The sequence below is a fragment of the Oreochromis aureus genome, linkage group 20 (assembly GCF_013358895.1).
Source record: "Oreochromis aureus strain Israel breed Guangdong linkage group 20, ZZ_aureus, whole genome shotgun sequence".
NCBI lineage: Eukaryota > Metazoa > Chordata > Actinopteri > Cichliformes > Cichlidae > Oreochromis > Oreochromis aureus.
In genome coordinates, this window is record NC_052961.1 from 6,340,137 (window position 1) to 6,365,938 (window position 25,802).

Here is a 25,802-nt window from a genome sequence, read left to right on the forward strand (position 1 = left end):
GTGGAAGCACCACTTTAAATTCAGGAGACAGACACTAGCTCTACTTTTAAGATTAGGTTTAAAACTTTCCTTTTTGCTAAAGCATATAGTTAGGGCTGGATCAGGTGACCCTGAATCCTCCCTTAGTTATGCTGCAATAGGCGTAGGCTGCCGGGGATTCCCATGATGCAGAGTGTTTCTTCTTCAGTCACCTTTCTCACTCTCTGTGTGTTAATAGACCTCTCTGCATCGAATCATCCTTGTTATTAATCTCTGGCTCTCATCCACAGCATGTCTTTATCCTGTCTTCCTTCTCTCACCCCAACCGGTCGCGACAGATGGCCCCGCCCCTCCCTGAGCCTGGTTCTGCCGGAGGTTTCTTCCTGTTAAAAGGGAGTTTTTCCTTCCCACTGTCACTAAAGTGTTTGCTCATAGGGGGTTCATATGATTGTTGGGTTTTTCCTCTGTATTGTAGGGTCTACCTTACAATATAAAGTGCCTTGAGGCGACTGCGATTTAGCGCTGTATAATTAACATTGAACTGAAAATTGTTCCTATCCTGTTTCCTTGGGAAAACAAAAACCTGTTTCTCCACTGTGAGAGAGCCGGAAACAGCTTGAGCAGTATCAGGGTTATTGGTGCTCATCTCCTTATCAAGAGCATTCTCAGTCCATGTAGCGAGGTCAGCCAGGGTGAGACTCCCTTCAAGGCAGCTGCCATCTTAAACTTTTCACAATATTAAGCACTAAATGCCTAGACTTACTTTATCATTTTAATCACTGGTGGTTCAAGAAATAAAGTGTAATCTCACAGACTCTGATTCATGGAGTCATGGGTGTTTGAAAGATTTAATTGCATGTGTTGTTAAAAAAAAAATTGCAGTAACGTCATAACTTACAGGGCTAAGACTGACTTTATAACAATACTTCTGAGTCGGCATTTAAGGAGGTGGGTAAGAATGTGTGGATCTAAATCATTCTTCACTTTTTAACCCACATAGGATCTCTGCCAAACATCAGGAAAAATGGTGACTCCCCTGTGCCCTGATGGGATGTGCTGTTGTAACAAAAGAGGATGTGACGTAAACGCACAGCCCAGTCACGCTTTCAGGATGGTGGAAGGGTACGCAAGAGGTTGTGAAGGGTTCTATTAAATCGTTCACACTGTCCATTACGTGCTAGATGGTATGGAGTTGTACAGACTTTGCTACCTGGTATAATTCACACAACTGCTGCATCAACAAACTCGTAAAGTTCCTGCCTTAGTCAAAGTGGATGCAGCTAGGAACACCAAACTTAAAGAACCGCTCTGTCAAAAGGACCTGGGCTATAGTAGAAGCCCGCTGATCCCAGGTAGCGACTGCAACAGTGTATTTGCTAAAAACATCAGTCATAATCAGGACATTCTTAAGCCCACCAAGGGAGGGTTCCAACAAAGTGAAATCTATGGCCAGGATTTCATTTGTCCTAGATGCCAAAAGGGTGGCCCATATAGCTATGCAATACCCACCCTGAATCTTTTGCAGTTTGTCAAACCCAAACACTGTTTGAAGTCAGAGGACATCCCTGGCCAGTAACAGTGCTGTCTGACCAATTCGGTGGTACGCTCATGGTCCTGGTGCAGCTGTCTCAGCTGATATCCCAGAGACTTCAGAGCCTCTGGGAGGACAAGTTGGAGCACTTCCTCACCCCCATCAGGACATGAAGTCTGGCGATAGAGTATGCCACTCTTCTCTACCAAACGGTCCCACTGACGTAGCAGAATCATAACTGGCTTGGGAACCTCGCTCCTCTCCCTTGGAGATGGCAAAACACCAAGAAATCCCTCAGGAGTGGATCAGCCTGGTGTCCTCTGGCAAATGCCAAACGTCCTGCATGGTGTTGGGCTGTACGCACAACCCCCACCTGTGGACGTTGGGCCCTCATGCCACCCTCATGGAGTCTGTTTCTGACTGTTTGAGCAGACACATGCACATTTCTGGCCTGCTGGAGGTCATTTAGCAGGGCTCTGGCAATGCTCCTCCTGTTTCTCCTTGCACAAAGGTGGAGGTATTGGTCCTGCTGCTGGGTTGTTGCCCTCCTCCACGTCCCCTGGTAGCGCCTCCATGCTCTGGACACTACGTTGACAGACAGAGCAAACCTTCTTGCCACAGATCACATTGATGTGCCATCCTGGATGAGTTGCACTACCCGAGCCAGTTGTGTGTCACTAGAGTGAAAGCACCGCTAGCATTCAAAAGTGACCAAAACATCAGCCAGAAAGCATAGGTACCAAGAAGAACCACTGCAGAACCACTCATTTATTGGGGATGTCTTTCTAATTGCCTATAATTTCCACCTGTTGTCTATTCCATTTGCACAGCAGCATGTGAAATTGATTGTCAAGTAGTGGACAGTTTGATTTCACAGAAGTGTGACTGACTTGGAGTTACACTGTGTTGTTTAAGTGTGCCCTTTATTTTTTGAGCAGTGTAAATATATCCCAAAAGGCTCACACAAGCTAGGTCCCTTAGCTTTCGGTAGCTGTTGAAAGGATTAGGTTGTGGTATACCAATGGTCAAAAATGCCATTATTATTATTATTATTACTCTATCACAAAGTCAGGGGTGATCTGGGAAGATCAGTAAAGCACCACATTTCAACAGCCAAACCCATCTTAATATTGGAACAATATTATAGTTTGATATTGAATCAATGTTGAATTCTGATGTTGATTTTCCACCACCTTTGCACCAGAGGTTAATGTTGAAACAATAATAAAATCATGATTAAAAATCAACTGGACTTCACAGATATTTCAATCAATACTAAACCACTGCAAATTACCATCAATGCTAACACAATTGTCTTTTTCACAGGTTTGTTATCAAAAAAAAGAAAAAAAAAGGATACAATTTAACACGTCCATAATAGAATCTCTATAACACCAAGTGCCAGACCTGATCTAATAAAAAAAGACAGACATCTTTGCATCAATTAAGAAAACAGTCTATTTTATGAAAACATTTTTTTTCTATTATTTACACAGTGTTTTCAGTTTACTCTGGGATGGGGCTGGACCCCCCAGGACCGTGACTCAGATGTTGCAGGACACTAAAAGCTGTAAGGCTTGCAAAGAAACAACAGAGAAGCACCTAGAAACACTGTGAGACTAATTAGGGGCACAGAAAGAAATACTCAGCTACCAAGTAACAGCACCAAGTGTAGCAGTTACAGACCAACTTTGTAGTTTACTAAAAATCAGAGCCGTGAGTTGCTGCATCCAATTATGATGAGCTAATATTATATTAGCTATTAGATAATATTATACTAAATATTCAAAATTTTCAGTCCAGACCTTGTACCTGACCATTTTCAGAGAAATCTACAGGGCTTGGAAAATAAAGCGACTGGACTTCTTTAATTTTCTTGAAAATGTCTCACCTTTCATCCAAGAAGCTTCTTTAGTTCTAAGACCAAATGGTTGACAGTCCCAAGTACTTAAACCGTAGTGGGAGTAGTCTCTTTAAGAGTTTCTTTGACACATTATAGACCATGTGTCTCATCACATGAAAGGTGACTTTTTCATACCCTTTTCAAGGTGTGAAAAAGGGTATGGGTCATTATCGGCAGAGGTTTCAGGTGAAACCATTGTGAGACCTTCACTCTTTAAATGCCCTCTTTTGCTTAGTCTGGTCCGTATTTTTTCCTCCCAGCTCAGTTAAGTCCAGAGGACAGCTCATTTGTAATGGCATAGACCGGCATGCAACAGACTTGCACCTCCAGTGTGGTCCCTCCAATCAAAGAAAAGCATTCCAGGTTTTGAATTAGTTTTCTTTTCTCTTCCTGATAATTTTGACAATGGAACAAAACATGTTCAGTTTCACTACTACATTTCCCCATTTGATTTTTCCCTATAATGAACAGTGAACTGTTAAACCCAGTGTGTCCAAATCTGAATCGAGATATTGTCTCTTCTCTCCTGATTCCCCCATTTTCCTTTGACTAGAATAAAACCATCTCCCTGTCCTCTCCTCTCACCGCTTTTGTCATCTTTCCCTTGTTTTCTGTTTTACCATGCTCTTCATTTCAGCTTTCCTAATACTGACATTTAAATCAACTTGATCTCCTTTAGCAGCCTGCTTTGCAATTTCATCTGCCACCTCATTGCCAATAACACCATAATGTGCTGGTATCCGTACGAATTTAACTATCAGTCCCATCATTTTTATTCTGTGGATTGTCTGTAAAATCTCAATTAAAATGTCTGGTCTGGCATCTGAATGACTTATCCAAGCTGGCCAATGATGAACTAGAGTCTGAACAGATTATTGTCCATAATGGCTTGTTTTCCTCCACCCACTGAACAGCTAACAACAATGCCAACATTTCCACTGTGTACACTGAAAGTCCATTATTGAGCATTTTTCCAACCTTTATCTTCAATTCTGGAAGATTGAATGCCACACCCACTTGATCGCCTGTATTTTGCATCTGTATAGATTTGTACAAAACCATAAAATTGATTAATATAATCCTGCACTATATGGGAATTCAAAATAAATTCCTTGTCTTTGATAAGATAAGACAATGAAACCACGCATGCTGCAGGCGCTTTGGAAAATCTGATCAGATTTCCACAGATAACCAAAGCACTTTCATCTATAATCTAAAAATAATAGAAAAATGATAAAATATTTAAAACAAGACCAGTGGAAAGCAACAACACTGGAACAAAGTTATGACCAAAAACCTGAAGAGGTAAGACGATGGAGGTGATGGTTTCGGTTGCCGTGAGAAAGACAGTAGGCTGTATAGTTATCTCCCAGATCTGGTGTGATCCTAAAACTATACAAACTACTACCTCATCCCACAGCTCCCATTTTCTTCCTCAGCCCACCCCGGTCATATATTAACTTTATATGAGCATAATAAACATGGCTCTGCAGTCGTGGAAGCAGGACAGATGACTGGTCTTCAGAAAATCCTGCAGCCTTCTCCCAGAAGCTCTCTAATCTTGAGGATAGGTAGGCATCTCCAAGGACAAAACTAGGAGAAATTTAGAGAAAAAAAAAAAGTAATAATAATAATAATAACAATAATAATAATAATAATAATAATAATAATGATAATGAAATCTTTAAATTATCACAACCAACAAAACCTGAACTAAACAAAAAGCATCAAAGAAGAGCTGAATAAGATGTGGGAGATGTTATGACGCATCGTTTGAAGGCCAGCAGAAGGTGACATTAGATATGCTGCTAATAAAACGTGTGAATTAAGGTGTTTGTTTGTGGTACCTTTTAAACTCGTCTTTGCTGATATTGTGTTTGAATATTATCACATGTATCTGCACTGCATAGGCTCAGGATTTAAGTGCATTTCCTATTCCACATGCAATATATTTTTACAGAGCAAGAAAATCCTTCCTGACAGTGAGATACGAGAACAATGACAGCGAGCAGATGTGGGGGAAAAAACAAACCCCAAAACAGTCAAACAGGGTTTTTAACATTACTTCTCTGGTTGTTTAGTGAACTTCTCTCACTGTCCCCTGCTAGATATATGTAAGATATTAAATGGTGGATGGCTCAGAAATTCCTGCAGCTAAAGAGGAGATCATTACCTGCCCTCACAACCATGTCAGAAATGACACTTTCCAGTTGTGTTTTATTCAACAACTCAGTACGATTAACTCAGTTTTATCAAAAAGAAATCTAGAGACAGTCATACATGCTTTAATCTCCTCTAGGTTAGATTGCTGCACTTCATGATACATTTTCAGACAATATAACATGAGGTTGCTCTGCTGACCATCCCACAGTCTTGGCTAAGAACCAAGGTGATTGGGCTTTTTCTGTCAGGACACCCATCCTCTGCCTGAGAAGATCAGTTTGACGAGCACACTGTTATCTTTTTATATCCGTCTTAAAGACATTTTTTAAAGCAGGCTTTATCTCTTTAGTGTCCATAATTGTTTTACCACCTCCTCTACATTTTTTATTTGTGCTTTTAAAATACTTGCATTTCATTTTTAACTGTCCTTCTTCCCCTTTTTATCTCCTTGCGCTGCCATTATTCCCACACCTCATGATGTTCACTTTTTCCTCTCCATACATGTTTTATTTCTTCTTTGTCACAACATTATTATTTACACAACAAAATCAACAGACATTGTGACGGTCCATCTGGATTTAAATGTTACGAGTCACAGTTAACAGCATGGTGGTCAAACATTAAGCTTTAGTCATTCTTGATGGGTCACGTCACACTGGCCACTAATGAGTGGCATGACGGGAATCTGCAGGGTTTCTGGGTGCAGCTGCTTTTTGAAGTGAAAAATAAAGAATGTGATATAACACCACAAACCTACAGCTGAACCAAATCCAACATGCAAGCTTTTCCCCGTAACAAAAGCCTTTGCGTTTTGCTATTTCTACGTGGGCGCTATCCAAACATCATCATCTAAACATCAATTTGTGTTGTTATTATATTAATAAAACTCAAATGAAACCCTCAGTTTTCTGCCTGTGTGGTGATCAGAGGTGAGACTAAAGGTTTGGGTGGGCCCCCTGCAGATTTTCACACTTCAAACTGGTTAGTCTGATGTTTGGAATGACTGCAGTAAACGATGTGGAGTCACTATTTTAATCATGTACGCATAAAGTGTGTGCGGCAGAGGGTTAAACTAAAGCAGGGATCCCGTATCATGCTATATTATTAGGTGACGCTAACACGCTAACCCGAGCACAGTCTCAGCCTCTGGAAACATCGGCTGCTCGGTTTACAGTAACCCTGTCCCGTCAGAATAACAGCAGTGTCTGTTAAAGGAGGATGGAAAGCAGCCACTGTCACCGTGTGTGGAATATTTACCTGAGCCTGCCTCGGAAGCAGCTAGCCCGCTGTTAGCTCACAGAGCTAGCTGACAGCTAGCTCGAATTGGCGGTTCTCGACCTGCTATCACATCCGCACCGCACGCGACAACACACACCTGCCTGTAGACTCGGTACTTCCCCCCGTAACTAGTCAAGTGTTTGGGTGCCGACCTACAGCAGTGGTTTACCTCAGAAGCCTCCCTATAACCCGGGTGGCCCCCCATATCATCGTCGCCATCTTTCCGAGGGGAGCGGGTTTGCAGCCAGCTGCTGATATACACAAATATCGCGAGATTTATGTGTCGTGCCGGGATTTTTTTTTTTTTTTTTTTTTTTTTTTTACGTGTATATAATCACTGAGCTTATAAAATATCAAGAGTTCCCACTTTCTGGACTTCTACTTCAGAGTGGGCGCCAGTAATCTTAAAAATGTTTGAAGTAAACTTCATGATGAAATGCTTTGAGACGATAGATTTAGTGGAGTCGTTTTTTATGAATTTACAGCCTGAAAGTCACGGTTAAGCATAAATTAGCAAATGCTAGAAAATTAAATTAAAACTTTATGTCTAGAAGACAGTGTAAATAATACTTTTAAGCGTTTAGTTCTATCATGAGCGCCCTCTGCCCCCTCCAATGTGAATTGCAGCCAATTTCTACATAACGGGATTTAAAGGAAGTGGAGTTGCTCTGATAGATTGGCTCCGATTTTACATACATCTTCAGCAGAAGTGCTTTTTACTTCTTTTTTAAAAGCATTTACACCTGGGTCATTTCTTATTAAGTCATTGGGAAGAGACAGTGAAGTAGTAACACACCAAGAAGAGCGCATCTACTGATCGTGAGGATTTAGATTAAACTTCAATATCAAAGCAGTAGGAAACATCTGCGAGTACTGAGAAAATTATTTTAACACAGAAGGAATTACATCTAGAAATTTGTTTTCTTAAATATAAATAAGGATATGGTTGAACTTTTTTTTTTGACCAAACAAAACAATATGACAGGAGCCTTTAAAGTAGGGGTGGGGAACTCCAGGCCTCAAGGGCCGGTGTCCTGCAGGTTTTAGATGTGTCAGTGATCCAACACAGCTGATTCAAATGGCTAAATTACCTCCTGTCTTGAAGTACTCCAGAGCCAGAGGGCTGGTAATGAACTAATCATTTAAATAATCAGGCCCCATCACCCTATTAGAGCACTTCGCTCTCGCACTGCAGGCCTACTTGTTGTTCCTAGAGTATTTAAAAGTAGAATGGGAGGGAGAGCCTTCAGTTTTCAGGCCCCTCTTCTGTGGAACCAGCTTCCAGTTTGGATTCAGGAGACAGACACTATCTCTACTTTCAAGATTAGGCTTAAAACTTTCCTTTTTGCTAAAGCATATAGTTAGAGCTGGACCAAGTGACCCTGAATCCTCCCTTAGTTATGCTGCAATAGACGTAGGCTGCCGGGGGATTCCCATGATGCATTGCATTTTCCTTTCCAGTCACCTTTCTCACTCGCTATATGTTAATAAGACCTCTCTGCATTGAATCATATCTGTTATCAATTTCTCTCTCTTCCACAGCATGTCTTCGCAGCAGATGGCCCCGCCTCTCCCTGAGCCTGGTTCTGCTGGAGGTTTCTTCCTGTTAAAAGGGAGTTTTTCCTTCCCACTGTCGACAAAGTGCTTGCTCATAGGGGGTCATATGATTGTTGGGTTTTTCTCTGTGTCTGTTATTATAGAGTATACTGTACAATATAATGCACCTTGAGTCGACTTTTGTTGTGATTTGGCGCTGTATAAATAAAATTGAACTGAACTGAATTGAATCATTTGATTCTGGTATGTTGACCCTGGATGATATCTAAAAGTGCAGGACACAGGCCCTTGAGGCCTGGATTTCCCCACCCCTGCTTTAAAGGTTACCCAAAGTGGACTTTTGGAAGTTTCCTCCAGTGAAACATCAGTGGTTTATTTAAAAAAAAAAAATCCCTCTACATCACAGACATTACATTGGTGCAAGTTTTGCTATTAAAAGCCCTCAAAAATTCAATGAATGAAGACACAGGACACAGGAAATACATTTTTTTACTAAAAGAATAAATTTTATTTCAGCACTGTAAGTCATTTCCCAACCAGTACAAACATGACTGCCATCTTTGTCTCTTTCTGAACCATTCCTCCCCTGCCTCTGTGAGATCAGACCACCAACAGCCAGACAAATTAAAAACAAAAGAACAAAAAAAACTTTCTCTCACCTTTCCACAAACCGTCTGGTGCTTCCATAATGCTAACAATGATGACAAATTATACCAACCATAATTATAACAGCAATAATGATGATGATAATATTTCTATAACAATATTATGGATAAATTTTAACCCTTTTTTCGCTGCACAGGTAGTTTTTGGGTGGTTCTGGGTACTGATGCATTGACCGACGTGATGTGAAACGGCCCCCAGCTTGACGGGGACTCGGCCACGAATGGAGGGAGGTGGAAGGGGGGGACAGGTTATTCTGAACCTTCCGGGGGGCTGTTGAGGGGGGGGAGACTGGCAGTGTAGAGAGAGACAGAAATTAGGGACCCTTATTCAAACCAGACAAAAATGCTGTGAGATTTCCTGGACAGATACAACCCAACCGATGACTCCTTTCTGTATGACAGAAGATAATACTGTTTCATTTCTACAATAATACACGCACACACTCCTGTTCTGGGGCTTTTGCTTCTCTTCAGAGGATGCTCCCGTTTTCGTAGGCAGAGAGGTGGGGGTTACTTTTAACCAGCTTTATGACACAAATACTATTCATTTCAGTCAGAGCGAGAATTTTCCTCACAGCACTTCAGCTAAGATGGTTTAAACCTCCTGATTTAAATCAGAAACTGGAAATGAAATTTTATGATGATCAAAGCGAGATGTAAGCCATGGATTGGAATTTGTTAACGAGGACTGCAGCTTTCTTTATTCATTCCTTCAAAATAAAACAGCTTTTGGTGGAGAAAATGTCTTAAAATTGCTTCTTTTTATCTGAACAAAAGCCTCTAAACCAATAAATGCCCTAACTAAGATGGAAAATAACTTTTATTCACTATAAAAACAGGATGTTGACTATGGACTGGGATTAACTAACAAGGTCTGCAAACTTGCAATGATTTTCACTACTGATGTCAAAATCAACAGACAGCATCTTAAAATCGCCTAATTTTGTCAGACCAACTGTCTAAAATATAGATATTCAGCCTAAATCATATCAGATAACAATTCCTTTAAATATGACTTGATGATTGCAGTAAAATGTGCCAGGAAGCAGCTGTATTTTCTGCAGCTCGATGCACTAATGTCAATTAGCTTGTTATGGTTCAAACGTACAAATGTCAGAATAACACACTAATTTCCACCAAGAGATCGGCCCTACAACTACCAAATACGCATTCTGTTTAGTAAATTTTGCAATAAGTGACAGAAAATTACTCATGTTGCAGCAGCACAACACCAATATTAAAATTGCTTGTTCTGGTCCACAAAACTCTGAGATTCTATCAATTTTTTGTGTATGAGAAGCCCGAAAGCTCTGAAAGCAGATCCTCATGGCTAAAATGTTTATTTCCTTGATGTGAATAAACCTCCTGGATGGTCGATCAATCTCAGATTCGCACTGTGAGGAAAACAGTCTCTCTTTCCTCCGCCTCAGTGCCCACGTACAGCATGAAAAGACTCGTTCAGTTCGAGTCCTGGGAGTTAAAAGACAAAGTTTTGAAGAAAAAAAAGCAAAAAACAAAACAAAAAACAAAACAAACAAACAAAAAAAAAAAAAGCAAAAGAGGGTGCCACAAGCTCGGCGTGACAGAGAACATTTGTCAGGTGTCATTCCTTCTTCCCGTGTGTGGTTACTTAATTTGATGTGATGGGAGCGAGTGGAGCGGTTCACACCGGCTAAAACTTCACTGTGAGGAGCGAGCGGGAGATTTTGATGAGACGCTCACTCGCTGCCCGGTCCGTCTGCGTCTCCACGAAAACCACAGTATGAAAAACAACAAAAATAAAAATGAAACACCACACCGTTACCTCACAGATCTGTCGGATAAATCACACGTGCTGTAATGTCATTATACATATAATCATCAGAAACTTATTACTCGGGGTGGAGGGGCGGGGAGCTGTCAATGTTGGGCAGGGGGAGGGGCTATAGAGGAGCTTGTTTTGGGGTGGTGGAGGGATAGACGGGGATACTAGGTGTACTTTGGTTCTCAGGTGTTCACAAGAGATGTTTCGCTGCTTTGTGCAAGGGCGCAGAGTTGAGCTTTGATTAACGACGAAGAGCAAAAACTCGTTATCGGGGATAATATGAGAATCGAACATAGTGCAGACGACGATTTTCAATCCGAAAAAACGGGCAATATTTACTTACGTACAATAATAAAACGGTGAAGTGGTCTACAGATGCCATATAAAATACAGGTAAGGAAAATGGCGATCGTTACAGTTCAAATCTCTAGGTTGGCTAAGCGTATTTCAGTACTAACTGAAGCGATGGTAGAAGGATTAGATTAGAAGATGTAATAACATTAAAAATAGTAAGAAAAAACACATTTTGCACAATTGAATAAAACAGTTTTGATTTTTTTTCAGATTTTTTTTAAATCCACTCTGGCTAGATACATACAGAAACTGATTATCAACGTTAATATAACCTTTACTGTTAGTTGGGTTGATTAAGGGGGCGGGGCAGCCCGAAGAGAAAAAGAGAAAAAATAAAAACGGCCAATAGAAACGGTCCTAAAGGGGCTAACGGAGCGGCAGAGAGGGAGGTGAAAGGAAACAGATACAGTGGGAGGAGGACGGGGGGTGGGATTAACCTGTGTGGAGGATATCTGTGTGTGCCTGCAGTGGGCTTGGTTTATGTGTGTGTGTGTGTGTGTCTGTGTGTGATTTCGTGGATGTAAGTACTCTACAAGGAGGCTGAGGAAAAATTTGAGGGTGGGAGAAAAGAATAAATGGATGAACAGCGAGAAGAAGTGTCATAGCAGGGGCGGGTTAGAGGATAACAAGCATAAAAATCACTGATCAAATACCTATCAAACTAAAACAGACGAGGACAAAAGAGGGACACTACATCATGTGTTGTGTTGACTTTTTTTTTTCCTTTTTTTTTTCCAAACTACCTACTGTGTAACTCAGGATTTAACATCTATATATCCGTGTGTTTATTATGTGCGTGTATTCTAAAAGTGTGTCGGTGTGCGCGTGTGTTTCTCCAATCTGTGTCCATGCAGCAAAAACTTGAATGTGAATGTGGGATTTATTTATTTTTTCTTCCTCCTCGCGGTCAGTAGAAAGTGTTACCAAAAAATCTCAGATGAACTGACGACCACTCCACTGGGAACTGAAACTGCACAAAAAGAAATCACTTCAGCACGAAAGCAGAGAGAATGCCGCTGGTAACAAATGCAACTGATTTCTCTGTGTGTGTGTGCGCGTGTGGGTGTGTGTGTGTGCGCGCGTATTGTGAACATGTGTGTGTGTTTGTGCATGTGTGTGTGTGTGTGTGTGTGTGTGTGTGTGTGTAACTGTTATCTGGCGCGCGAATCGAGAGAGGGCATCGAATACCAGGTCACACTCTGGATCGCCGCAGAAAAGCCATCTTCTAACAATGTACTGCTGCAATACACGTATTTGTACTAATGTCAAAAGTTGAAAGCAGTTAAGTATATGACTCCTAGTAAATCTAGACTTAGTATTTCGGCCAGTGGAGCTATATTCTCTAGCCTAGTCTTGGTGTCTGTTTTACAGTCCTGTGTTAAGCCCCGACGCTGTTTACCTACTCTTAACCTAAGAACACCTAAAGTGCTCGTAGATCCCTACCAATTAACGGCTAACTAGTCCGAACCTTTTTTTGATTTCATTTGGTGTTGGTGTAAGAGGCGGCGGCATGGCCTCGGTGGGCCTGCGCTCACGGCTGGGTCGACTGTCAGCGTGTCACTGTAAATGGCTGAGTTCATAACAGAGGGGATGTCTGACGCGACTACATTAACACTTACTTATATATATTTATATATATATATATAGTCAGGGTCTTCTGTTTCCTTCAAAAAACAATAAAGAAACAAACAAATAAAAAAAAAAAAAAGCATTTCATAGGAGCTTTTTTCTTCCGTGTCAAATTTTGTGGCACACGATGAAGCGCAAGTCATCAATGTAGTAAGAAAATAAGGTGCTTCTTTGCTGACTTGCCCTTTTTTCCATGTGACGAGTTTATTTCAGCCTCTCTACGTACGTTTTAGAGAGATTACAACGATCATGGCCAGCATCTCTCAGGCAGTATCTGTCGCTCTACTGCTTTGACGTTTGCAGTTGTGCTACAGCTAATCGTTAAGAAGGTACATGCTTGTATTTCCTTTGTCAGATGAGACGTTACTGTGTGTGTGTGGAGGTGGGGGACACATTTCATTCTCTACAAACATAAATGCTCTAATAAAACATTTCCTAGAAGTCTCAGATTGTGAGCGGCACGCTCGGGGTCCGCCACGAGGCCTCCCTCTCCCCTGTCAAGTGACGATGCGGTCCGGCCCATGAAGGCTCGCGCCACGCTCGGCTGAGGCGCTTCAGGGGCAGGGAAGTGCTTCCTGCTGGTCTAAAGTGACACACCGGAGCTTCGCCGAGCAGCGGCTCTCTGTGTCGGGCATTTGTAATGACAACAGCTGCTCAATCTTTTGAGGCTTTGCTGCCACGCCACTTTTATATCACATATGTCTTATGAAAATACACTTTGGAAATAGTTTTTAAGAAATCTGAAATGATTCCCAGGAGCTCCTCGACGTGGACGATCAAGACTCCTTTTAGCTTCATAGCAAAGTGAATGTGTGAGGGCAGTCTGAGGGGAACTCTGCCTGGCAGCAGTCGCCCAAAAACCTCACCGCTCATTTCCATCTTTTACTGGACAGTTTCCATTTCTACGTTTTTGGCCTTTAACTGAAGAAGGTGCCTCAGAGAGGTTGTCATTTCTATATCAACTGTTAGAGGACTGTCCAGTGTGGTTTAACATTTTTTAAAACAAAGTGCTTCTTTGTCTGAAACCACTCTGTTCACATTCTGACGTCTCTCAAATAGATCTCTATCTTTAAATGTAGATCTATGTGTCATAATGATTTACTCGGGCGTGGGGAACGCCCCTCACCGACTGTCAATTCAACTGTGTAGGACAGGGGTGTCAAACTCCAGGCCTCGAGGGCCGGTGTCCTGCAGGTTTTAGATCTCACCCTGGGTCAACACACCTGAATCAAATGATTAGTTCATTACCAGGCATCTGGAGAACTTCAAGACATGTTGATGAGGTAATTTGGCCATTTAAATCAGCCGTATTGGATCACGAACACATCTAAAATCTGCAGGACACCGGCCCTCGAGGCCTGGAGTTCGACACCTGTGGTGTAGGGGCTTGTTTAAATCCATTATATTTAAATACAACATTAAGTGCTTCTGCTGGGGTAGTACAATCAAAGCTTTGGGAGGAGGGGAAGGGGGCGGGGTGAGGGGTGGGACAATAACATAATAATGCATTTTTTTTTTCTTTTTTGGAGGGTCGGGGGAAAATCTTGCATACTGTAGGGCTTAAGGTGCATAAATTCATGGGATCTCTTAGCACAGCTAAGTACTAGGCTATGCTACATTGGGCAAAGTAAGATATCACACTAATGCCATGGTGGTGCAGAAGTGCTTCAGTGACAGATTAACCAATCAAATCAATGAAAGAAAAAAAAATAATAACGGGGTTTGATGCTAGCGCGAGCGCTACCGCTGTGTATTTAGCAGCGCTGCCAGCCAACCTGGTTGCAGAGTGGAGTTTGGCGAGGGTCGCTGCACAGAAGAGTCGGACTCTGAACATCTCTGACCTCTCGTGAGGTGGCTATGGCAACAAACCACATCAACATACAACGACCGCCTGTCACCGTCGCCGCATGCTTAACGTCTGTGTGCAGAGATTCAAACAACGGGACGACTGGAAAAAAAAACAACAACAACAAAATAATCAAACTGTACAGACACCCCTAATAAAAGGGGGTGGGATTGATTAAAGATGTGGGGGTGATGGGGCGGGGCTTTAAGCTTATTTCACTCTGAGTGCGGACAGGGAAGGATTATGGGGGATTTTTTTTGACAGGTGGGGCGCTTACGGACTCATGGAAAAACCTCTCTTCAGAAACAATGCAAAACCATATGAGAAAACTTATAGGGGGGAGGGGGGGTAACGGCTAACTGGTTTAGCTAATCACACGGCGCAGCAGAGGAGGCGAGGACAGGCCTCACGTCACCTCCTGCGCCGTGTGATGATGTGCACAGCTAGCAGACAGGGCTACAAAAACAGGGAAAGGCAGTCGAACACAGATAACTCTCTTAGAGCAGCGCATCCTGGTAAGGATGCCATCACTCCTCCTTCTGTAGTGCTCCGTCTGACGGGCAGTCGTCAAGGCAACAGGGGGCCTCCACTTCCACCCCCTCTGATTGGTTGTCTCTGCTGGCTAAGGCACACGGGGTTGGCTGGGCCAGGGGAGTCAGCTCCAAGGGCTGGCCGATGGCGGAGGCTGCTGAGCTGCCGTTCAGCTGCTGAGGCGCAACCTCTGGCGTGGAGCCCGCCTCCTCGGAGGGCTTTGGGGGACTGCTGGATGGGGGGGACGACGTCTGAAGGAGAGACAGAAATGTTGGAGTGCAACAAAGATGACATCCACGCCTGATTTCAGTGTTCACCTGAGAGTACAGAGGCTTGTCTGCTGTCATACCTGTGTTCTGTTGGCAGTTGTCTTCTTCCCTCCCCTTAGTTTTGCTGGAGTCTCTTTACCCCTCCTGTGGTGAACAAACAGAAAGACTTGAAACCTTTACTTGCATTCTTCAATAAATAACCAACACATATTACACATTTGGGATTGTGACTTCACGGTGGTCATCTTTTGTACAGGCTATGATTGACACAGGATTCGTTTCATCAAGTAGTGATCTCTTTTTTACAACTGTCCTTGAAGTCCGAACAGTAAGAGCTGACTTTACAAACTTGATCCAAGAAAGAGGAGATCGATGGTTTTCAGAGGCTGAGGAAGACTTGTCACTATGAGAAAGCTGAATTTTGAGAAGAATTTATTTCCCTGTCAATGTAGATTTTTAGCACTTTGATACAGTAATTATATACCAGAGCTGTTAATAAATGGAAAGAAGCACAAAGTCCAGAGACTATGGCTCAAACGACGTCAAGACTTTTTAAACTCAAGCCGTTACAGCCTTGGCAGCCCTGGAAGCGCTTATCCAAACCCTGCAATGTGCTCATTTTACTTGGAAAAAAAAAAATATATAGCAGTACTCACCCTTTCCCGGCTCCCACTGACACCACCTGCATGTTCAAGCCCCCTCTCCCACGGACTGGTTTGTTGCCAGCCCACTGACCAACCACCATGCCAGCGATCTCCAGTTTCCCTCCCTGAGGGGGGATGGACTGAATGCCTGAAAGAAAAGATTGTAAAGTCACTACACTCAAATAAACGCTGTGTTCCTGTTTTATATTCCATATTATCTTAATATAACAACTATGCATTTATCTATATTCTACCATGTTTTGTCACCTAGTAGATAACCAAGCACACAGTTTTATACCAACAAGAAACTTTACAACATTAGTCTGGAGTCAGAAACATTTCCTTGTATCAATTAAATGTAACTGCATTACATAGAAGACAACTTTCTGTTCAATCTGTAAAAGGAAATCTATTCTGCTTTATATTGATTTCAGTGTATGTTCGACGACTACTCGAGTAATCCAAATCTCAGTTTTCAGACTGCTCCAAATGCTCCAAATGTATTTTCCTACTCTTGGCTTTGTAACTTACAGAGTGGATATTTATAATATGGTCATCTCAGAACTCAAATGTTTTGTTTGCAAGGTGTCCAATCAGAAACAAGCTGGCTTAAAAGAAGTGGGAAAGGAGCTAAAACTACTTGTTTCAGACAGTGGATGAACTGTGGCGTACCTGGGAAGCCTCGGGGCCTGTGCTGGGCTGGGTGGTGTGGATGATGTGGGTGATGTGGGGGCATGCCGCCCATCGGACGGGGTGGGTAGAGAGGAGGCATGGGGTAGAAAGGGGGCATCATGGCAGGGGGAAGGAAGGCAGGAGGTGGAAGAGGTGGTGGTGGAGGAGGAGGGCGAGACAGGTTAATGCCCTCGAGGATCGCCTGGCGCATCTTCTCGACCTTGGACACCAGCTCCTCCTGCAGAGCAGAAAGAATTACGGCTGTTAGTACGCGACAGATACAGAGTAGATCCCACTTTCTCTTTAACTGTCATTTTTACCATCCATAAAACTGGAGTGGGCATGCATCATGGGTAAAATACTTTGGGGGTAAATTAATTACATCAACAATAATAATAAAAATAAAATTGTTTATCTCCGAGGGCGACTCAGTGCTAAGTTTTTCCTCCCATGCCAATAATGTAACTCCATACATATAGATATCTATCAATTTATCTTACTCTAATTTCTTATGTATGCATCTATGTGGGTCAGGACGTAGTTAATCGCACCCTCACAGCTCTGGATGTAGCATGCACCACACTCATTAACATCCCCCCATCTATTCTGCTTATTTTAACTTGTCCTGTTTCCGAGGCTGCATGTCTGCATTCTGTCTTATTGAAGTTCTATTTTTGCAAAAAGCTAAAAATTTAAACATATTCTTGCCATACTGTACATATGGGTAAGTCACTTTATTAAAAAGGTTTAATAACATATGAAACACAGCAGAGATTCAACCCCAACATACTGAGTCCAGCCAGGGCAGAGGAGCTGATACCATCACAATCATTTCAAATACAATTCAGCTGTGAGGATGAATAAAGCTTTTTTATGAAGCTCTTTATCACAGGCCTGTGTGCTTCCTCCTGTAGTCATTTTTCATTCTGTTTTTTTAATGTCTACTTTAAAATTTGGCCATGTGATAACAGCTGGAAACTTTGTTAACACACACATTCAGAGAGATGGTGACTAATTTGCACTTCTCCTGGTAAAGTGAACTGAGCAGCCAGCCTCCACCATGGTCACTGACACTGATTTGGGCTTCAACAACAACAACAACAAAAAACAAAAAAAACCCACAACCCTCAAAAAACCCAAACAAGGCTTTAATTCCTTCAATAACTCAGTTTTGTATTTGTATTCGTGTTAATTCTTATAGTGCTTTCTATTTTTTTATTCATTTAGCTGTGTTAACATGCTTAAAGATTGCTGCCCTAGCAAGTCAGCAACAGAAATATAAGCAAGTTAAACCGATCAGTGATACTCTATTAATGTAAATTTACAGTACCTTATAGGAACTAATGCGTTAATAAGGCTCGTATCACGGCTGGGTAAGCTGATATTGTGTGTATGCAGTATAAGCTTAGTATGTTTCTACTTTTAATGGTTTATTTTGGAGGTTTTAAAGGCTTCGTTTGACTGGAACAGCACAGGAACACTGGAATGGACCTGAGCTCAGAGCACTGCGGTAAGCATCCGGCACATGGGCTGCCAGATGAGCTACATGGATGTCCTATATGAAGGGTTACACCAAGGCTCTTAAATACAGCAACCACAGTCATTAAAATGGTCTCAATTTTGACTTGTCTCAATGTCTTATTTGTTTCTATTCCTATGAAAGTCGCCAAGAAAACTTGTGGTTTATATTTTTTGAATGTTTTTTTGGTGCTTTTAGGTCAAAGGCAGTGTAGAGCAGATGGACTGGGGGTGAAGTTGATCAACCATCCCAGGACCGTAATCCCCAGTACATGCAGCATGCTCCAATCATTTACAATTGTTACATTTTTGTGTTATTGTTGGGGGAAAAAAATTAGGAAAATCACAATATGTAACAAATTAAAAAAATATATATTTTGAGGGCGGCTGACTTAATCTTTTTTTGACTCCTAGTTTTTCTTGTCCAACATTCCATTTTATTCACCTCTGTACACTCCCTTTTTCTATACGTTATCGGTTTGTGCCATGTATTTGTTTTAAACAACTGTTAGCTTGTGTTTTATAAACTGTATTGGTGTGTCCATCTTAAATGGGCAGAGTTACAGTAAAGCATTTTGAATCAATATTACACTTCAAGTCTCAAAGCAAAAGAAAATATGAACTTCCCCATCCTGCTCTTTAAAATAACCTTCACAAATTTGTGGGCGAAGATGGAAAAAGTACATTTTAAAAGCCATTTACACACAGAGCTGTATTATGACTGGACTCAAATTCACCCTCCAACAGGGATTTTTGGACATGAAAGACAAACGACCGTCACACACAGCCTCGTGACGCTCTGCTTCGTACCTGCCCCTCACACATGTCCAGCAGGGCGGCTCGGTCACGGGCGGCTCGGGCCAGTTTGCTCTGGAACAGTTTACCGTCGAAGAAGCCCCAGGGGCAGCAGTGTTCCCACGGCAACGGCTGACCGCAGACATCGTTGATAAACAGCGCCGTATCGACGCCGGCCATAAAGAGAGCAGCCAGCTGCACGCCGCGAGCATCCACCTTCTCCACCTGACAGCCAACACACAAATGAAAAATGACAGCATTTAAGAGGTGGGAACAGAAACGAGAGCAGAGAGGCGACGGCGCTGAAGAGCTGCGAGGTCTCTGCGACACGTGAGCACGCATGGAGGAGACTCTTCTCAGAGACTTTAGCTTGTCAGGGTTTTTACTGACTCTACAGAGTCTTATCTGCTCATAAAGGCGCCTACACACTGCGCTCTCCGGAGGTTCACTGCCACCCACATCACAGCTGATGCATGTATGATGATAATCAATACTGACTTAGGGCCAAGAAGCACATCGCTACTATTCATTTTTACGCTACTTCCTCCTTGGCTCGGTTGACTATACATCACTCAAACAAAGCTTCTGTTAAAACTGAACTAAATTTTCCTTCCACAGTTGAATCTTAACTTTTTTCGAGGGTTTTACCACCACCTTTTCTGTTTGGGTTTATTTTGTTGTTTTCACATTTAACATTGTGCATTTTGGCTTCTTGTGGATCTCCTATTTTTTATAACCTGCTTCACATAGTACAGCCACAGCAGCCAGAGGCATGCATATGAAAACAGGTTAGTTTCTGTATGTATTCCTATGATATTAATGCAGACACGCAGGATTTCAAAAGAAAACTCGAAAAATGTGGCAATGACTTCACTGATTGAGTTCTGATTTTTTTTTTTTGTAGTTTTCTGGAATTAACTTCTGGAGTTGTGACACATATCCTTAAGGAGAAACATGGAGCCTATTGAGGATGCATCAACCATGACGATGGCATGACAACCTGTGGAAAAGCGGGAGCGTGTTCGCAGTCAGCTGGCAGTTCGGGTCTGTCCACGGTGAGCTCCTTTGCCGATGGAGGTGGTGTATAAAGTATGTGATACAACCGGTCTGTGGGATACTCTTGATTGTGCTTTCGTTGATCCGACCAGCTGTGGAGAAGGGCGAAGTTATAACAAAAAGAGCGGAAGTGAAAACGATTGTCCACTACAGCCACGGCCTGTTCTTTTCATGCTGTATTTTTAATTTTCTGTTTTTGGGGTTTTTTTGCATTTCTCCTATTTCTAGTGAACTCTGCCGTCACTCCCTCCCTTATTTCGGTCCACTTTTCAACCGGTAAGTATTCAGCAAACGCATTCCCCATCCATTTCCAGCAACATGGAGTTGGCATCTTGGGTGCGTGAAAACCCATCTCCACTCTCCATCCAAATGGACACACATACATTTGGAAGGATGTATCCTTCTTCCATTTGGAAGAAGGATACATCCTTCTTCCATTTGGAAGAAGGATACATTTGTAAGACAATAAATTACACTTTAAGATGCCATTACATTCTTCCCTTATTAACCAAACTGCCTCCGAGGGAAAGGATGTTTTATTTTTCAGCACTTCTGTTTTCTCAAACAACACCAAGAGATATAATTAACACCACAAAGCAAGAAAAATAAGAACACTTGTTAATGATTATTCCCTGAAAGGAGGGAACTCTCACCTTCAGCTCCTGTAGCTGGTCAGGCTCATAGAGCTGGCTGGAAACAGCTTGGGCCAGGAAGGCATCGAGCTCATGTCTCTGGAGGATCCTTCCTCCAGGCCACTGCATCATATACCTGAAAAAAAATAATTAATTCAAACAGTGCCCTGGAATTTTTCAGTTTTAATTTAGTAACAACAGAAGCAAAAACTGTAGTTTTCTTTCATTCTTCAGGGAATATGACATAACAGTTCTCAGAGACACACACTTACATTTAAATCAAAAGGATGACTAGAGTGCAGATTTCGATGAAAAAAAGAACAACAATAAAAAAAGATTTACTCTAGCATCACTCTGTTCTTACATGACTGGAGTGGAAAATCTTCAAATCAGTTTTTATTACTTATTGCATGAATGAAAATGAATTTTTGCAACACAAATTGTGACAAATAAAAGCGATTATATTTATTTCAGGGGATATCGAACAGTCGAACGCTGATGTTTTTTTTAACATGTACTCAATCAGGAAGTGAAACTGGGAGTCCTGGGCTAACACAGGCAGCATTAACCTGCATGTCTCTGAGAAACAGGAGCTCCCAGGCAAAAGCCAGAACAAGCCCAGAGACATCCTGCACCATTACATAAATCAATCCTAGGCAAGGCATACATTCAGAGCCAGTGAGCTGTTCCAGTTCGTGTCTGAAACACAAACGTGAATTTTCATCTCGTTATTTTTAAATTTCTCGAGTGTGCCTGTTGAAAATGTTCCTTTCTGCTGTCACTTTGTCCGCATCAACAAGGCTGAAGATTCACTTCTTGTTTCACTCGTGAAAAACAAAGCAGCAACTACTACCTCTCTGATGAATTAAAATTTAGTTAAATTTAACTGTGAAGCATATAAATACCCACACAAATCAAAAATAATCAGCACATTATTTAGTTTGTCTCCAGAAAAAGAAAGCAGGGCAATCTTGTGTAGGATTTATGCTGCAAAGGCAGCGTTACCGGCTCCATTGTATGAACAGAGATGTCATTTTCTGTCAACCTACTGATGAGCCTTTTTCACAGAAGACATCCTGACATGTCACAGTAAGAAAAGCACTGCTATAAATAATAAAGCGACTGTTGAACTCCAATTAGACTCCTGGTGTTACGAGTGCTGGCTCACTACAGCGCTGATGGGGTTTAATGGGAGAGCAGACAAAGCCTTTGTTAATGTTATTAGAAACACGTGTCTTTCCTACTGTAGTTGGTGGAAATGTCGGTCTTTTTAATGTTTAACTATTTGTTATAATCTACTTTAATAACAAGCAGACAGGAGAATACTTCTAAGGCTGTAATCCCCGTCTCCAGCTGGTTCATCAACAAGTGAAACCAGATACAAGCAGTGTGTACTTATTTTATTCTTGTAATGCGTGACCCCCAGCAAAGGTTGCTCTGACCTGAGTTTGTGGGCAGAATTGCTCTGCAAGTACAGCCACAAATGAGGACTGAGAGGCCGACAGGAGATCGGCAATAAGAGAAGATGAAGACACGTGCTGGAGCACCACAGTTCACAGCCTTGTTAACAGAAGACATTCTGGCTTTAACAGGTATAATTATGACATCAAAATGGTGACATTTATCTTTGTGAGCTTCCTGTTCTGTGGTAGCCTGTATGCTGACTCACTGTTTGACAGGAGCAGAGGCATCGTTATCATAACGGACATCACGTGTGACAAAACTACTACAAACAGTGAGGTGACAAGGGCTCATCTGTCAGTTTAAACTGAGTAAATTAAGCATTTGATGAACTAGATAAACATAAATACTACAAACAAATATAAATGGCATAGAGCTGCTCCTGCTCAAGTCTGGCATATTACTGTTGTTACTGAAAAAGAGTGAATCTTAAGGAAACCAGTTGGGGTTTTTAAGCTTGAAGAGAAAGGTTTTCCTTCAGGTATTATTATCTTTTGAAAGAGTTTACTGACCATTTCAGAAGAGTTCAGTCTTGCTAAATCTGTTTTATTTATCGCTATTATCACTGAACAAGAGTGCCTCTGGGAAAATTCAGGAGAAAAATGTAAATACTTTGAATTACCTATGACATCAGCTTAAACAACTGTTTTATTGTTGCAAAGGCAGAAGTAACATTGGATCAATTCTCAAGCAGGGAAAGGAAAAAATAAAAAATAAAGACACAAGGTCTCTTTTTATTTTCTTTTTTTAACTATTTGACCAGATTCCTTGACATGTTTTAAAGTAACTTCCTACAGGAATTGTCAAGATGCCTGCTGAGTGCAAAAACTTGCTTCTAAAAGCATTGGCTGTTTGCTTATACCCAATAATGCACATATGTTGCTCTGCCACCTTTATACACTCCTGGATTTGCAACAGAAAAGCCATTTGGATATTCCACCCTCCGAAAAAACCTGTCAAATTTAAATTTGCACCCAGCAAAGCGTTTTAAAATCCCTGTAACTGATGATACCTGAGCACGCAGCACATGAGCAGCAGATGCTGTGGGACCTGTGCTGGGTTGAGGAGGGCTGGACAGTCTGAGCGTAGGCAGGCCAGGAAGGCCCTGGTTCTCCTGGAGCGGTCCTCGCTGGCACGACCTAACCAGAGCCGCCGGAGGTTGGGGCAGGTCCACTCACGGAAACACAAGGCGGGAACCAGCTCTGGTGTCAGGGCCGACTTGGCCTTACCGCTGCTCCACTCTTTGATAATCACTGGAGGAACTGCAACACAGAAACAAGTGTTGGAATAATAAGATACATACGGTGGCGTTGCTTATGATGCAGATGTTTCAGTTTTGGAGTTTTCCGAAGCTGCTAAAGATGAGAGCATGTAGAGGTCTGAGCTGTTTCACACGTATAGATTCTGTCAGTGCTGTGAAATTGGAATATTTAGTGAAGAGACCTTGATCATAGGAGATGTCCTGACATCATAATCATCATCATCTTTAAGACTTCTCTAGGGTTCTTGCAAAAACCCATGCCTTTTAAGACCGGAATAAATAAAATTAGGATTGAAAAATGTAGAAATTGTGCCTTATTTTCCAGCATTTAAAAACAAGCTGTAGCTACCAGCTGGGTACACAACTTCTGCCTTTCTTTGACACACATTAAAATCAAGTGAATCTGTTGTAAAACAAAAATTAGAGGATATCCAAGATGTCACTGTGGTCTGTGGTTATCTACAACTTTGACTAGTTGTCAAAGACTAGTTGTGGTTAACTACAACTTTAAGTTAGGCAGCCATAGATGTTCGAGATGTATTAACTGAGTCATACTGACTCAAATCAGGTAAAAGCAGCACACATACAAGCCTGATTGGCATACCGGCCCAGGTAACAGCAATTTATGAGGAACAGGACATTTTAAGCCTGTATATTGCTTGACTTTAATGGTGCATCTCACCCTACAATGTAAGATTACTGAAGTAGTTTCTGAGTACGAAATCAAAATGACCTCTGGATGAAAAAGCCCAGGAGCAGATGAAAAACTGCAAATGTCTGAATAATAAGCGTCTAGCCAGCTTTCTGACAAGTCAGCAAATATACAGGCACTACAACCCACTTCCTTTTAGTCAAGGGAACAAAGAAAGGAGAGAAAAGGAAACAAGCACAAATATAGCTAGTAAAATTTTAAATGACAGGTGGCCTAGTAAGAGGCCAACATGAAAAACGTACCCAGTAAGAGTAAGGTTTGGGAGGCTACATGATACCGACTGAAGGTGTAATAATAATTGAGTATCTGTAGTCTGTAAAGTCTGTAATCTGTCTCAACTGATGCAAGCTTTAGATGAGAGGCCTATTTAAAGTGAACCGATTTTGCTTTATTCCACTTTTTATTCTTGAACTCTAGTAGAGCAGCATGACTTTGTTCTAACAGTATCCAATCCACAGCATGTTTGAGCCTCGGTGGTTCGTGGGTTCTTCCTGAACATCCTAACCAACTTCCTCTCATCTGAGGGTGACGGTTCGAGACTTTTTCCAAACATTAGAAAAGCGGAAATACATTCAAGTAACTTCTACTTGCACAGAATTGTTTGAACTAACAATCTTGGAATCTGCGTTTATTTAGAAATGGCTCCAAGAGGCCTTCCCAGCTTGTATAAATCCATATGCACTTCTCCTCCTTAGACCTTCACTGAGTTCCCTGGATTTCCTGAGTGTTCAAAGTATTGGTTAATCCAATGGGTGCTGTCAAACAAATCCTTATCCTACTGGCAAAGAGGAACTACCAGTTATAGTCCATCACGATCACTAACAAGAAATTAATAGGCCCTGTAAAGTTAAAAGGCTGTAGAACAAAGGGACACTTATTAAAAGATTTGATTATGTGCATATATTTGAGCCTGCACGTTCCTAAATAAATTAAAACTTGTGCACCCAATTCTTGCTTTTTAAAGTCATTACAGATGCATGCTGTACAATCATTCCAGCTTTGATAAAGAACAGTTCAAAGAAATCATTAAAAGCCCCAACTACGATGACATTCATGCCTATGGGTGAACGTAAACGTCTGACCACAACTGTAGTACACTGAGGTTAACTGGTCTCTCAAATGAAAATATTTCAAAGAAAATTGCAGCGTAAAGTGTATATCCAATCACAATGCCTGTTATTCCATATTGCACCCAGGTATCCAGTCCGTCCCAGACCAAGACCTACCTTCCAGGGGAGCCCTCTTGCGGAGAGCGAGCCTCTCCAGGCGGCGGTGTGTTTCAGCCAGGCTGAAGAGGACGCCGTAGGCATACTGTCTGGCAGCACGGAACAGCAGAGAGGCAGGAGGCAGCTCAGAGTTACACTCATCCTCTATACACACTGGCATCTTCATCTCTCCCTGAGGGATGCAGGGGCATAAGGAAGAGTTGAGGACAAAATGAATAAGAGAGCAGGATCGAGAGCTCTAAAGAGTCTGATACGCTCTCTCTTAACAAGACAATATCATTTAGACAAATGCATAGATATTGCTTCTGAATGAAAA

At 41.9% G+C, this 25,802-nt stretch overlaps 1 protein-coding gene across 1 annotated transcript in view; it reads right to left on the bottom strand.

The window, feature by feature from the left end:
- Nucleotides 1-8,891: 8,891 nt before the first annotated feature.
- Nucleotides 8,892-25,802, bottom strand: part of fam120c (family with sequence similarity 120C) — a 37,960-nt gene continuing 21,049 nt past the window's right edge. Inside the window, exons 10-17 of the mRNA XM_031725710.2 lie at nt 25,487-25,658; nt 23,300-23,549; nt 20,848-20,962; nt 19,154-19,363; nt 16,826-17,063; nt 16,166-16,301; nt 15,590-15,653; nt 8,892-15,491 (exon numbers count right to left, since the gene is read on the bottom strand). Coding sequence (XP_031581570.1) covers nt 15,237-15,491; nt 15,590-15,653; nt 16,166-16,301; nt 16,826-17,063; nt 19,154-19,363; nt 20,848-20,962; nt 23,300-23,549; nt 25,487-25,658 — 1,440 coding nt within the window. The 3' untranslated portion in view covers nt 8,892-15,236. The remainder of the gene's footprint in view (nt 15,492-15,589; nt 15,654-16,165; nt 16,302-16,825; nt 17,064-19,153; nt 19,364-20,847; nt 20,963-23,299; nt 23,550-25,486; nt 25,659-25,802) is intronic.